Source organism: Leucopleurus acutus, assembly GCF_964270905.1.
Source record: "Leucopleurus acutus genome assembly, chromosome: 9".
Taxonomy (NCBI): Eukaryota; Metazoa; Chordata; class Mammalia; order Artiodactyla; family Delphinidae; genus Leucopleurus; species Leucopleurus acutus.
This window is the reverse complement of record NC_139144.1, coordinates 19,941,768-19,956,726: the sequence shown is the minus strand read 5'-3', so window position 1 is coordinate 19,956,726 and position 14,959 is coordinate 19,941,768. Positions and strand designations below refer to the sequence as shown.

At 40.5% G+C, this 14,959-nt stretch overlaps 1 protein-coding gene and 1 pseudogene across 2 annotated transcripts; one reads left to right on the top strand and one right to left on the bottom strand.

Moving 5' to 3' along the window:
- The first annotated feature begins 516 nt into the window (after window positions 1-516).
- On the top strand, window positions 517-918 carry LOC309966363 (large ribosomal subunit protein eL31-like; annotated as a pseudogene). The gene has a single exon. The product of its transcript is annotated as a large ribosomal subunit protein eL31-like (transcript).
- An 8,780-nt stretch (window positions 919-9,698) lies between these two features.
- On the bottom strand, window positions 9,699-14,090 carry CCDC71L (coiled-coil domain containing 71 like). The gene has a single exon (XM_082846508.1). The coding sequence runs from the start codon at window positions 13,827-13,829 to the stop codon at window positions 13,119-13,121; it is 711 nt and encodes a 236-aa protein (XP_082702634.1). The 5' UTR covers window positions 13,830-14,090; the 3' UTR covers window positions 9,699-13,118.
- Between the last annotated feature and the right edge of the window lie 869 nt (window positions 14,091-14,959).

The following is a 14,959-nucleotide window of genomic DNA, read 5'->3' as shown; positions in this document are numbered from 1 at the left end:
TTTACTGAGTGCTTATTTTGTGCCAGGCACTGTGCTGTGTGTGTTTTTCATGTATTATTACATTTAACCACACAACAATCCTATGAAGTATATACTATTGCTATTATTATCTTACAGAATAGAAGACTGAGTTATAAAGGGGCCAAATAAGTTACCTAAGTTATTGGTAAGTTGTAGAACTAAGATCTAACCCTGGGCAGTCTGGCTCCAGAGTCCGTGATCTTAAATACTCCCTATCTTCCCAGATAGCTATGTTACCATGAAACTGTGGAACCAAATCAGGACAGCAGCAAAGGAAAACCTCAGGATGAAAGCTATAAAGCAGGACTATTGAGTCGTCAGTATAATAAACTGGGGCAGGAGAGGAGAAGGATTCAATGAGACAACTCTAGGAGAAAAAGAAGATGACCTCATAGATGGCATGATTTGGGAACATTAAAAGAGCGCAAGAAAACAAAGAGCAGTTAGAAAATCAAAGAAAATCAAAAAATATCCATAAGATGGACAATCCCTCGAGCCCTTCCTTTCCAACCAGGGCCTGGCAGGATGGCTCCCGCAAAGAAGGGTGGCGAGAGGAAGAAGGGCCGGTCCGCCATCAACGAGTTGGTGACCAGAGAATACACTATCAACGTTCACAAGCACATCCATGGAGTGGGTTTCGAGAAGCATGCCCCTCGGACGCTCTAAGAAATCCAGAAATTTGCCATGAAGGAGATGGGAACTCCAGATGTACACATTGATACCAGGCTCAACAAAGCTGTCTGGGCCAAAGGAATAAGGAATGTCCCACACCATATCCATGAGTGGTTGTCCAGAAAACGTAATGAAGATTCACCAAACAAGCTCTATATGTTTGTTACCTATGTACCTGTCACCACTTTAAAAAATCTACAGACAGCTAATGTGGATGAGAACTAATTGCTGATTGTTGAATAAAGTTATAGAACTGCCTTCACATCTTAATCTTCCTTTTCTAGTTGCAGCTAAAGTCTTGTATATCTTCAAGCAGTTCCCAACTACAGGATCATTTGGAGAGCATTTCCTAAGTACTATGCTTGGGTCCCTTCTCCCCAGTCCCTGGAGTTTTTGAATATTTGGACAGGGTCTAGGCAGGTGTTCTAAGGTGGTTTTGAAGTGCAACCTGGATTGAGAATGACTATTTAGGTAGTTGGCACATTGTGGGTATAATGCTAATGTTTTTAAATGCAGGTTTTGTTGATTCTAAGATACACATTTTTCCAGAAACTGGCATGTAGAACTTAATTGACATTTTTCACATTTTAACAAACTAAAATGATACACTTGATAGTCTTAGATTTAATGAAATATGTACAGTTCCTTTTTAGCTCACTTATTTGTAGTGGCCCCATGAGGTGTTTTTCGTCCTGGTTTATGTGGAGCTAAAGCTCAAGGGTAACCTTTTTTAAAGGTTACTAACAAAATCTGCTTATTTCAACCTGAAAGCAAGGTGTTGCAGCGATTATGTCTCATTAGTGTTTATACCACTGATGTGAATTAAATGCCATAAAGCAGTCCCCTTTTGAAGTCCTACTGATGACAGTAGTGGGGTTGGGGGCCACCTGGAGTGTAATGTACACTGTGAACATGGGGGGTGGGAGAGCATCTCCAGGTTATCCATTCCCTGGCACAGTCCAGACCTTAGACACTGAAACAGACAAAGTCAATACAAAAATTTCTTATTAAAAAAATCTGGAGACCAAAAAAAATGTCCATAAGATGGTCTTAGTCTGAATGAACCAACCAAAATGTGGCATGGTTTAAAGCACTGATGGAGTACAGAGAAAAAGAATCCATTTTGCCGTGATACTAGGGATGTCCTCATTCAAGAGGTCCAAGTGTTGCAAAGAAGGATCAGTAATTCTAAAATTTGAATACTATTTACATAGTCATAAAACATTTTTTGGTTTTCAATTTTTAGAATCAAACTTTTCACAATTTTCAAAGGACTCAATTGCAGGGAAGAATAAAAATGTTAACAGCAATGCCAAAATAAAAGTACAAAGCTGATAGTAGGTGGAAGAGAAAAAATGCACAAAGGATAAGGGAGACATTCATCTTACAATGTAGGAAGTGAAAATTGATAAAACAAGCAAAAGAGACAAGTATCTAGTTTAAAATTACATAATGTGATGGTTAATTTTATGTTTCAACTTGGCTGGGCCACAGGGTGCCCAGATATTTGGTTAAACATTATTTCCAGTATGTCTGTGATGATGTTTCTGGGTAAGATTAACATTTTTTTTGTTTTGTTTTGTTTTTTTTGCGGTACACAGGCCTCTCACCGTTATGGCCTCTCCCGTTGCAGAGCACAGGCTCCGGACGTGCAGGCTCAGTGGCCATGGCTCATGGGCCCAGCCGCTCCGCGGCATGTGAGATCTTCCCGGACCGGGGCACGAACCCGCGTCCCCTGCATCAGCAGGTGGACTCTCAACTACTGCGCCACCAGGGAAACCCAAGATTAACATTTGAATCAGTAGACTGAGTAAAGCAGATTGCCCTCCCAAATGTCACAGGCAATCTAAACTGTTGAAGGCTTGAGCAGACTAAAAGACTGAGTAAGAAAGAATTCACTCCCTCTGCCTGACTGTCTTCAAGGTACTGGTCTTCTCCTGCCTTCAGACTCAGACTTGAAATGGAACTTAAACCATCAGCTCTCCTGCTTCTCAGGCCTTCAGACTCAGACCAGAACTATACCATTGGTTTTCCTGGGTCTGGACTTCTCAGCTTTCATAATCATGTGAGCCAGTTCCTACTGATACTGTTCCTTTGTAGAACCCTGACTAATACACTTATAAACTTCATCCATTATGCCTTTTTGCCCTCAGATCTGGTTTCTGCATTTCTCCTACAAACTACATTTCCTAGGTTCTTTGCCAGCTGGCTTCCAGAGTGGTTTGACCAACAGTAGCTTGACTGCAGACAGGAAGGGAGGTATAAGCCCAGATTCTATCTCCTTTCTGGGCAGCCCCTTCTCCTGTGACCCCTGCTCCTACTAGGCACAGTTCTGTGTTTCTCTAGCCCTGGCATAGAAACACTTTCTGATGATACTAATTCCTGGTCATCATCATTTTTTTGGCTCCTGGGATCTCCCATCACCTATGTAACTATTTAAAATACCTATAGTGAATAATTTTCTGGCTGCACCCTGACTGAAACAGTAATAAAGCTAGGAATTCAGCAATGTAAGTATACTTGGAGGAGAGCAGAGAGAAGAAAGGTGGTATAAGGGAACTACATCTCATCTTCATATAGCAAGTCAGTAGATGGTACCTAAAACTGATAAATCAATAAGCGGTGCTACAGTATATTATCTAGAATTATGAAGATAACAAAAGAATAAAAACCTGAAACAGTTCAAACTGTTGCCTCAAACTATTGAGTCAGTAAAAGACCTGTGGTTGCCAAGGACTCAGGGGAGAAAGAGAGAGATGAATAGATGGAATATAGGGGATTTCATGGCAGTGAAACTACTTTATGGCAATGGTGAATGCATGGCATTATATATTTGTAAAACTTATAAACCTATACAAAACAAAAAATAAACTCTAAGATAAACTATGGACTTCAGTAGAATCAATATTGGCTCATCAACTGTAACAAATGCACCACACTAATGCAAGATGTTAATAACAGGGGAAACTGTGTGTGTGTGTGTGTGTGTGTGTGTGTGTGTGTGTGTGTGTGTGTGTGTGGTGGCAGGGATGGGGAGGTACATGGAAATTCTCTGTACTTTCCAGTCAATTTTTCTGTAAACCTAAATCTGTTTTTAAAAATAAACTCCATCGGTGAAAAAAAAAGAAGGGAGGGAGGGTAGGAGGGAGGGTGGAAGCTATCTAAAAGACATGAAGGAAACTTAAATACACATTTCAAACTGAAAGAAGGCAATCTGACAAAGCTATGTACTTTATTATTCCAATTATATGACATTCTGAAAAAGGCAAAACTATAGAAACAGTAAAAAACAAAAAACAGTGGTTGCCAAGCATTGAGGGGGAGAGAGGAAGTGATGCCTAGGTGGAGCACAGTGCCTTTTTAGGGCAGTGAAACTATTTTGTATGATACTTTAATGGTGGATACATGACATTATGCATTTGTCAAAACATATGAAACTGTGCAACAGAAAAAGTAAACCCTAGTGTTAGTTAATAATAAAATGTCAGTAATGGCTCATCCAGTCCTAGCCACAGCAATAAGACAAGAAAAAGAAATAGAAGGACCCCAACTTGGACAGAAAGAAGTAAAACTATCACTGTTTGCAGATGACATAATACTATACTTAGAAAATCCTAAAGACAACACCAGTAAACTACTAGAGCTCATCAATGAATTTGGCAAAGTTGCAGGATACAAAATTAATATACAGAAATCTGTTGCATTTCTATATACTAACAACAAACTATCAGAAAGAGAAATTAAGAAAACAATCCCATTTACAATCGTATCAAGAAGAATAAAATACCTAGGAATAAATCTAATTAAGGAGGCAAAACGCCTGTACTCAGAAAACTATAAGACATTGATTAAAGAAACTGAAGATGGCACAGATGGAAAGTTCTACTGTGTTCAAGGATTGGAAGGATTAAAATTGTTAAAATGACCATACTACCCAAAGCAATCTACAGATTCAAAGAAACCCCTATCAAAATACCAATGGCATTTTTCACAGAACTAGAATAAATAATTCTAAAGTTTGTATGGAAACACAAAAGACTCTGAATAGTCAAAACAATCTGTAGAAAGAAGAACAAAGCTGGAGGTATCGTGCTCCCTGATTGCAAATTATAATACAATGCTACAGTAATCAAATGGTATGGTATTGGCGAAAAAAGAAAAAAAAAAACCCTGACACATAGATCTATGGAACAAAATGGAGAGCCCAGAAATGTACCCACACTTAAATGGGCAATTCATCTATGACAAAGGAGGCAAGAAAATACAATGAGGGAAAGGCAGCTTCTTTAATAAATGTCACTGGGAAAACTGGACAGCCACATGAAAAGAATCAAACTGGACTGGTTTCTCACACCATATGCAAAAATAAATTCAAATAGTTTAAAGACTTAAATGTAAGACCTGAAACCATAAAATTTATAGAAGATAACATAGGTGGTATGCTCTTTGACATCAGTCTTAGTAATATTTTTTTGGATATGTCTCCTCAGGCAAGGGCAACAAAAGCTAAAAAACAAATGGGACTACATCAAACTAAAAACTTTTGCACAGTGAAAAACTATCAACAAAATGAAAAGGCCACTTACTGAATGGGAGAAGCTATTTGCAAACAATACATCCAATAAGGGGTTAATATACAAAATACGTAAAGAACTCATGCAACTCAACATTAAAAAAAAAACAATTAAAAAATGGGCAGAGAACCTAGACATTTTTCCAAAAACACAGAGACGGCCAACAGGAACATGAAAAGATGCTCAACATGACTCATCATCAGGGAAATACAAATCAAAACCACAATGAGCTATCACCTCACACCTGTCAGAATGGCTATTATCAAAAAGACAACAAATAACAAGTGTTGGCAATGATGTGGAGAAAAGGTGTACTCTTGGTGGGAATGTAAATTGGTGCAGCTGCTATGGAAAACAATATGGATATTCTCAAAAAATTAAATACAGAACTACCACATGATCCAGCAATTCTACTCTTGACTATTTATCCAAAGAAAACAAAAACACTAATTAGAAAAGATATATGCACCCCTATGTTCATTGTTGCATTATTTACAATACCCAAGATATGGAAGTAGCCTGTGTCCATCAATAGATGAATAAAGTAAGTGGGGTATATATATATATACATATATATATGTATATATATGTACATAGACATACAATGGAATATTACTCAGCTATGAAAAAGAATTAATTCTCTCCATTTGCGACAACACACCCTAGAGGATATATGCTAAGTGAAACAAGTTAAACAGAAAGACAAATACAATTTCACTTATCTCTGAAATCTAAAAAATAAAACAAATGAACAAATATAACAATATAGAAAGAGACTTACAGATACAGAGAACAAACAAGTGGTTGCCAGAGGGGAGGGGGGTGGGTGGAAGGGAGAAATAGGTGAGGGAGATTAAGAGGTACAAACTTCCAGTTGTAAAATGAATTAGTCACAGGTATGAAATGTACAGTGTGGGGAATAGAGTCAATAATTATATAATATCTTTGTATGGTGACAGATGGCAATTAGATTTATCATGGTGATCATTTTGAAATGTATAGAAATATTGAATCACTGTGTGTAATAGGAGCTAACATAGTGTTGTAGTTCAATTATACTTCAAAAACAAACAAACTCATAGAAAAAGAGATCAGATTTGTGGTTACCAGAGGTGGGGGTGGAGGGAGGGGGAATTGGATAAAGGCAGTCAAAAGGTACCAACGTCTAGTTACGGTATTACTAGGGATGTAATGTACACTGTGATAAATATAATTAACACTGCTATACGTTATATACGAAAGTTATTAATAGAATAAATCCTAAGCGTTCTCATCACAAGGAAAAAATAATTTTTTCTATTCTTTTAATTTTGTATCTCTATGAGATGATGAATGTTCACTAAAGTTACTGTGATAATCATTTCATGGTGTATGTAAGTCAAATCATTTTGCTATACATCTTAAGCTTATACAGTGCTATATGTCAATTACATCTCAATAGAACTGGCAGAAAAAAAATTAATTAAAAAATTTTTCATTAAAAATTGGTTCATCCATCAATTATAATAAATGTACTCATATTAATGCAAGATATTAATAACTGTAGAAACTTGGGGGGGGATTCTGTACTTTCTATGGAATTTCCCTGTAAACCTAAAACTGCCCTAAAAAACTAGTCTATTTAAAAACAAAACCCTAACTTTTAAAAACAATGTAGGGAAGGGGTGTTTGTGGGTGAGGCAGGGCTTATTATTGTTAGCCCTCACGTGCTTTTTAAGGTGTTTTTTTTTTTAACTGTGTATACATTATTTGGATTAAAATATTTTTAATTTTTTAAAAAATCTGTTTACCCACCAGGAAATGAAAAAGACCAAAGCTACCAAGTGTTGGCAAGGATATGAAGTATCCAGAACACTACTATGAAAGTTCATGTAAATTGGTATATCCACTTTAGAAAACTGGCAGCGTCCAACGAAGCTGATAATTTGCATAGCCTGTGACCCAGCAAATTCACTCCTAGACAAATATTCCAAAAAAAAAAAATTTCACCACAGGACATGTTTGTTCTCTATGTGCACTGAAGCTTTATGCATAATTGTCCTAAACTGAAATCTACCTAAATGCCCATCAAGGGTTGCAGAAACATTGTAGAATATTCACACAATGGAATTCCATACACCACCGAGAAAAAATGACTTATAACAACATGTAATAACATGAAGGAATCTCACAGATAATTTTGAGTGAAAGAAGCTAGGCATGTGACACTTAATTCCATTTATATAAAGTCCAAAAAGAGGCAAAATTATCTATGCTGTAAGAAGTCAAAATAAAGATTATCTTGGAGGAGAGATGGGGAGTGATTGAAAGGGGCATAAGGGAGTCCTCTGCGGGTACTGGCCAGATTCTGTTTTTTCAATCGGTGTGCTAGTTCCACGAGTATATTGAATTTATGAAATTGTATCAAGCTGTGCTTATAATACTTTTAATATATGTACTTTTTAGTATGTGTATTATGCATCAATAATTTATTTTTAACCTGAGAGTTTTGACCCCTAAGCCACACTTTTTTTCTATACTCTCGCCACTAAATATTTAAACACAGAATATGTACTTGAAAAAACTCCGTGTGTGTGTATATATATATATATATATATATATACACACACACACACATACATTTTACAGTTAATTTCAGTACTTGGAAGAATCTCAGTGTAACATTTCTATGAATACTTTCAGAAGCAGAAGAAGTCCAATTTTGAGTCCAACAGAATATTTATTCAAACTTGCTGGGCTAGCCATAGTGTTTGCTGTTGTTATGATTGTTACCTTCCAGTTGGTTTCTGGATATGCTTATCACGTTACAGATCATGGTTTAGGGTGACATTTACCAAGACAAGTGAGCATTGACAGCGAGAAGTCATCGCTCTTGTGAAATCAAATCGGCAATCAGGCTCCATTTTGAGCTTCTTACTACGGGATAACTTCCATCTAACGAAATTCTTTTGTGTCAGCTTTAGATACTGAAACCTCAGCTTGCTCACCAAGTTAGAATATGCTCTGTTATTCTTTGTGCTAAGAGGACTTAGAACTAAACTACAGGCTTTAGACCCAAAATCTGAAAATAAGTGTGTCACTGCTTCAAAGATGAGGATTGTTTTACTTTTAGTAATAATTTTCTGCTGTTCAAACATAACTATCATACTCATTTGTTTCCTTGAACACCGGAAGTACAAACTTCACAGAAATTAATTCTAATTTAGTCTGTACATGCAAATTAATATGGTTCTCAAGCAGCCCTTCCTGAACTTACACCAAGGGAAAACTTAGTGTGGAAATTTGGCAAGTTATGGGATCAACAATAGTAATCTATTACTTTTATAAATTCTCAGATAGTTTAAAACATGTAACAGTACATTTTAAATATCTTTCAGAGATACCACGATGATAAAAGAAGACCCCCAAATTTTAAGAAAGCCTAAAACTCCAGCAGTAAAAACTTTTTAAAATCAACTTACTCCAACCTCCTGCCGGTTTGTCAACAGGCTAAAAACATTTCGAGATTTCTCTGTCTTCAATTTAATTCACCCACGAATGACCATCTCTTAATTCGTCTTTTAGCTTTCCCAGACCACACTCTATTCTCAGGATGCTAAATTCCCAGAGGACCCCAGTCTCAGCATTTCTACTCTCAGCACACATGCCTCCAATTAATAGCATTTATTAAGTATTTTCTATGTGTCTACCATTTACATCCCCCTTAGCCCTTTCAATAGCCCCATCACTTCTTTTACTAACCATATTTGATACTTGAGGGAGCTAAAGCACAGACAGTTTACATAACTTACCTCAAGTTCTAATGCTTGTAAGTGGTGAAACCTTAATTCCATTCCAGGCACTGGGATTCAGTTATTACACTATGCTGCCTCTAATTATTCATAGGAACTTCAGGCCACATAGTAGTACTATGAATCCTGCCCTTGCTAATACTCCACTCCTACCTTCTAGACTGTAATGAAAATTCTGGCTTTACTCATTCTGCGGAACAGACCTTACTTCTGCTACTCACATGAAGCAGTTGGACTTTCTTTCCTAGCATGAAAGAATGTGAGCTTTAGACTTTTTATCACCACCACAGGAGGACATGGGGCTAGGGCTCAAAACTGAATTTTGATGCCTTTTTAAAGTCCTTTTTGCTGGCAAACTTGGTAATGACTTGGGATTGGCCATGAAGTACTATTCTGGAGACTCACTAGATCATTCAAGAGTTGATGTCACATAGAGTTCCAAGACAGCACAAGACACAGATCTCAAGTTCACAAAAAAAAAAAAAGTCAAAATTGATCCCACTGTTAATTATGATGTTTTCCAACTCACATGCAAACATAAAATCCCATTTCAAAAACTTTCAACATCATTAGAAAAACCAGTCACTGTGTATTCTCTAAAATTTATTTACAGTTAATAAGTTAAAAAGCAAAGTACAACCAGATTGTAAATCTTAATCATATGCACATCAAACTGTCCGAGGAAACAATTCGGTTCCATTACAAACAATTGCCTTCTACTGCACTTAAGACGTAACAGTCTATCAGAAAATGATTCAAAACACACCAATAAGGTATTATAATAAAGTAAATATTATGTATATACGTCCACTAAAAACCACCAATTTAAAGAGTGCTGTGGCAGCCCTTAAAACCAAAAGCTTTCAGTTCAAAATTGCTGATTTTTTTTGTATTCAAATATTTTTAATGTTTCTTTATTGAAGAGTTTTCAGAAAAATAGTACTATCATTTGCACGTAGCAAATCAGTAAGCGTCAGCCACCAGCTTAGTTACACGTGTCCAACGGGGTACTCGAACTTCAACAAAATAAATACACACCACAACAGCAACACTTTGCACTATCAACAACGGAGCTTGCCCTCAACGATCATGACATTCCTGGTTTCTGGAAGGGAAAATAAGTTGCTGGTTTACAGGAAGGAGGATAAAAAATGACATCAGGAATCCCCAAAGGTTAGCGGAGATGCCAGTCACCACATTTAGGCACTCTAAAGTTAAAAATGAAATAAAAGCATAGCAAGGTGATCAACTTCCTCCTAGCTTCCCCCTCTACTTGCGCCATATGAGATATAAGATAATCTTATAAGAGAATGAATAAAATCATGAGTTTTCTTTTAAAAAACTATATACAAGCTAAGCTACAGACTTAGAGGACAGGAAATGGATTCCTCACCATAAAGGCCACCTTGCCAAGTTCCTCTTCACATTCTGCCCAATGTACCCATAAAATACTTTCACTTTCCTGTTAATATACTAACCAACTATATTAGTTGTTTCTTCACGTTTTAGAAGATGTAACATAGGCTTTGCTAAAGAACAGCTGGCAGAAATAAAGACTTTTCGACATCTTATTTCACAAACTAGAAATGGCATGGTTTTTAAATAGACCAGATAAATAACATATTGAATTCAAGATGGACAATCAGATCCTAACTGAAATCAGACAGCCCAGATAATCCAAAGAAGCATTTTTGCTAGTTCAAGTGCACTAAAGTAACAAGGCATGAGGAAAAAATGTTAAGAAACTCAGTTAAAATAAATGCATGGTGTCAAATGGTTGTTTCAGTTTTGAACTGAGCAGAGTTATCCTCCCAGCTAAGTCTAATTTCAAAATCCTCTGGGAAACTATCTAGATAAACTGTACGTTAAAATTACATTCTAATATGGCCACTGAATTTATTTTTTAATTATTATAAAACTATATACAATAGTGAGTGGTACCAATACATATTTTTTCCTCAGGGGCTAGTTAGCTAAAAAATTTTAACAATTTGGGGGTGGGAGGGGAAACCCTATGTATCTGAAATACAACTGGCAATAAGCTAATAACCAAAAGAATATATATAAGCTTCCTATCACACAAATAAAATTTAACACTCTCCATCAACTAAGTGATGATTCACTTTTATTTACTCATGTGACAGTGTTTGTAACAACGCATTATTATTAAGTAGTGAATAAAAGAATATGAGGCATACTGGGAAACTGGCATCAAGTCGTAGATATATATATATATATATAATTTTCTTTTTTCTACAAAACAAGAACACTGAAATTAAAGTCACAAAACTCCTACTTACGGACTATTAAACTTGAAAAACTCAATCCAGAAAGCTATGCCATTTGAATTCTAAGAACACAAGAGTCAAAACTTCAACTCTTATTATTCTCCTACGAAGCTGCCAAGCAGAGATAAACCTTAATATTGAGGATTTCATATGTCGACTTCCAGCCAGTATGAATCGTTCCATGGCAGAATACTTAAATTTGAAAAACAGTGGTACAAAAACACCACTTGACCCTTTAGATATTGCAGTAAAATCTGGCTGTGGCACCACCGGCTAAAAACCATTAAGTCTTGCTGCCACCAATGACCAAAGGCACTTGGATAATCAAGAATTCCACACCGGGCCGTAAGATATAAATGCTATCATAAAAGTGTAAAAGAAGGGTCAGTACTCTGTGTGACTCGCCTGTTCGATTCCTGTGGTCTTCAGCTGTCAACAAAGACCGGTAACTGCAAACATAATTATGAATGGAATTAAGATAAAAAAGGAAACTCATGGAGCAAAAGAGACAACTCATTGTCATGATGTATATAAAAGTGATGGATATTAGTTTGGACATTTCTTGCTATCCAACAACAAAAAGTAAAGAAAGACCTATTTTGCCCAAAGTAACTTCAACCGGTTACATGATACCAAGAAATGTCCCCACCCCCTCGAAATCACTAGTAGTTCTGAGAATTCTAATGGGTATTCTGTTTATCATTTTAATCACAAGGTTTACACACATTTATTTCTCCTATGTGATTCCCAATTTAAAATAGGTTATCCTTGAACTATACCTGGATTTGTATGTTAGACTAGTACAAGGAGACCAAATCACTTCCAATAGGATTCCATCCATCTCTTTAACCAACACCAGTTCTTTATAACTCTTTTTTTCTTTATCACAAGCCATGTGGTTTCAATGCACTTTAATTTTTATTTAATCAAAAAGAATTTAACAACTAAACTTTTCCTAAACAGAACTTTATATGAGTTTCAACCATTTTCTTTAGGAGCTCAGCAAATATAAACATTAAATCTCAATATAAAATCTTTAGAAACACCTCGAAAATGTTGAAACAGTTGTAGTTTGCATCTCTTTGTTTGCAATCACTGAGCCCATGGAATTCACAGCATACAAATCCTTGCACTATCAACAGTCATAAGCTTGAATCTCTTAGAAAAATATCCTTGGTCAAAGCTTTGGAATCCGGTTAAAATTAGGAAACGAGTGGGATTCAGAATACCCTGAGCACAAACGGGTGCAACAGCACAAAACAGGTTCGATCTTTCGTCCAGAAAGAGGGGTGGCAGTCGAAAAGGAAAACGGGGGTAGGGGTAGAGGAGCCGGGTGAAAAGCAAGTAGATTCTGGCGTTATTACACAAGCATGAAACCAAATTCCTTTGGAAAAAATAACGACTTCTTCGGAGGACTTCCAGACCAGTGAGGTAGAGTCCAAAGGGAGAAAACGGATCTGCCCCTCCAGTCCTGGAGACGTCTCAGTCCGGGGTACGGAAGCAAAGGGCCCTCCCCCACGGGTCCGGCGGCCTCCTCCTCCGCAGCCCCGAGCCGGGAAGGGGCGGAGGGCGCACCTGCCCCGGAGTCCCAGACGGCGGCGCCGCCGCGAGTCCGGGGCGCCGGGCCGGGAACACCAGCCGGTGACTTCTTCGCCCGTAAAGTGCACGAGGGGACGGGGTCCAGGCCGGATCTGTAAACACTCGACTGACACTTGTCCATCCCTCCGGGCGGAAGCTCCGTCGCCGGCTGGGAGGGCGACGCGGGCCGCGTCTCACGCCCGAGGCACCGGGAAGCGGCGGAGCCTCACCACGGGTTCCAGGTTCACTTGCAGGACTTGGTGCGCCTTACGCCGCGCCGCCGCCAGGCTGCGCTCGCCCCACACGTCGTCGCCGACGCGGATGGTGGGGAAGGTGGTCAGCGTCGGGGTGGCCGCCCTCCAGATCTCCTCCAGGGTGCGGCCCCCGAAGCAGGGCTCGGGCGCCGCGGGCTTGGCGGGGCAGCTCTCCCCGGGGTCCGCCGGCGGCGGCGGCGGCGGCGGCGGGGGCTTCCTCCGGCGGGCGGCGGGCGCCCGGGCTCCGCGGCGCCTCCTCCTGGCCGCCGCGCTCGAGGTCGGCCTGCGCGTCGGGCCGCGGGCGGCAAGGGGTCCCGGGGGGTCGGGCACCAGGGCCCGGCAGGAAGAGTAGCCGTAGACGTCCTTGCTGCGCAGGATATGCGGGGAGAACTGGTGCTTGAGGCTGCAGAGGAAGCTCCAGAGCTCCGCATCCGAGCTCATGAACTCCGTGCTGCGTGGCATGAACAGCTTGAAGGCGTCGCCCAGCGCCTTGGTGCTGTCGGCCAGCGAGAGTTGCGACCGCGAGTACACCACCTTCTCCTCCCGCGCCTCCAGCGCGGCCCCTCCTCCCGCCCTAAAGCCGACGCCCCGGGCGGCCGCGGCCCGGGCGGCCGGGGACCGGCGCCGCCGCCTCTTCACGCTGCGCCGCATCGGAGGCCGCTCGGGGCCGCCCGCGCTCGCCGGGTCCCGCCGCCGCCGTCCCCGCCCGCCTTCGGCTCCGCGGCAGCAGCAGCTGCTGGCGCCTCCCGCCCGGCGCGTCTCTAGCTACTTTTCTCGCCTCCGCCGCCGCCGCCCCTCCCCCTCCGAGGGCGGAGGACGCGGGTGAAGATCCTGCAGACCGGTACAAGATGGCGGCCGGCGCCCACCCCTGGGCTTTGTCATTGGACGGCGCCTCGCCCCCCTGGTTTCTCTTTCTTCTCCTCTCTTGCCTCCTTTCGCCCTCTGCCTTTCTTTAAATGTGCCCGCCTCAGGCCCCTCCCACCGCAGCCCCGACTCCACCCATTGGGTGCTCTCAGAAGAGGGGCGGGGACTAATGGGGGAGAGGCCAGTTCCTGGTAGATGGTGCTGGGGTGGGTGATGGTGGTGGCCCTTGAACGCGAGTCAACAGTTAGGTGGGTATATGGGGAGGGTGCCTTGTCTACAGTAAGGGGTGGACATCAGCTCCACCTTGGGGAGAGTCACTCTCGGAGTGAGTGGGTGTGCATTTGAAGACTGAGCTTGGAGGTCTACCAGTCTGAATAACAAAGAGAGACGTGCCCAAAGGCTGTGGTTTGTATCACAGAAGGGGAATTTGGGTCTAAGTCCAGGGGGAATGGGCCTTTCACCATTCCCTTCTAAACCTTCAGAGGCCTCTTTTGCATCTTCATCCAACTCTTCCCGCTTTTGACCCCAATCCATGTCAAACAACACTAGTAATCCAGAATCATTCAGGTAATATGGACGGCATCAGTGGCATTGTCTCCTTCTAGACAATGGAACCATCTTCACCTTTAAGAGATACTCTGCTTATCGGGAAAGCAAAGCCTTTTATACCCGTAGAACTAAATACTCTGCTCAAGTTGATCAAAGATCAATTACGACAAAGCCATTCTCCTTACGGAAAATAGCATTTTTGAATATATAATTGTTTTTTAAATGAATGCACTTCACTTTTCATTTAGTTTTCATATGTCCCTTTGCGGCACCATCTCTATCATTGAGAAAGGATGCAGCTTCACCATCAAAAACGTTCTGCTGAAGAGAACACACTGTTAAGAACCCATCACCTTTTGTATTTGAGA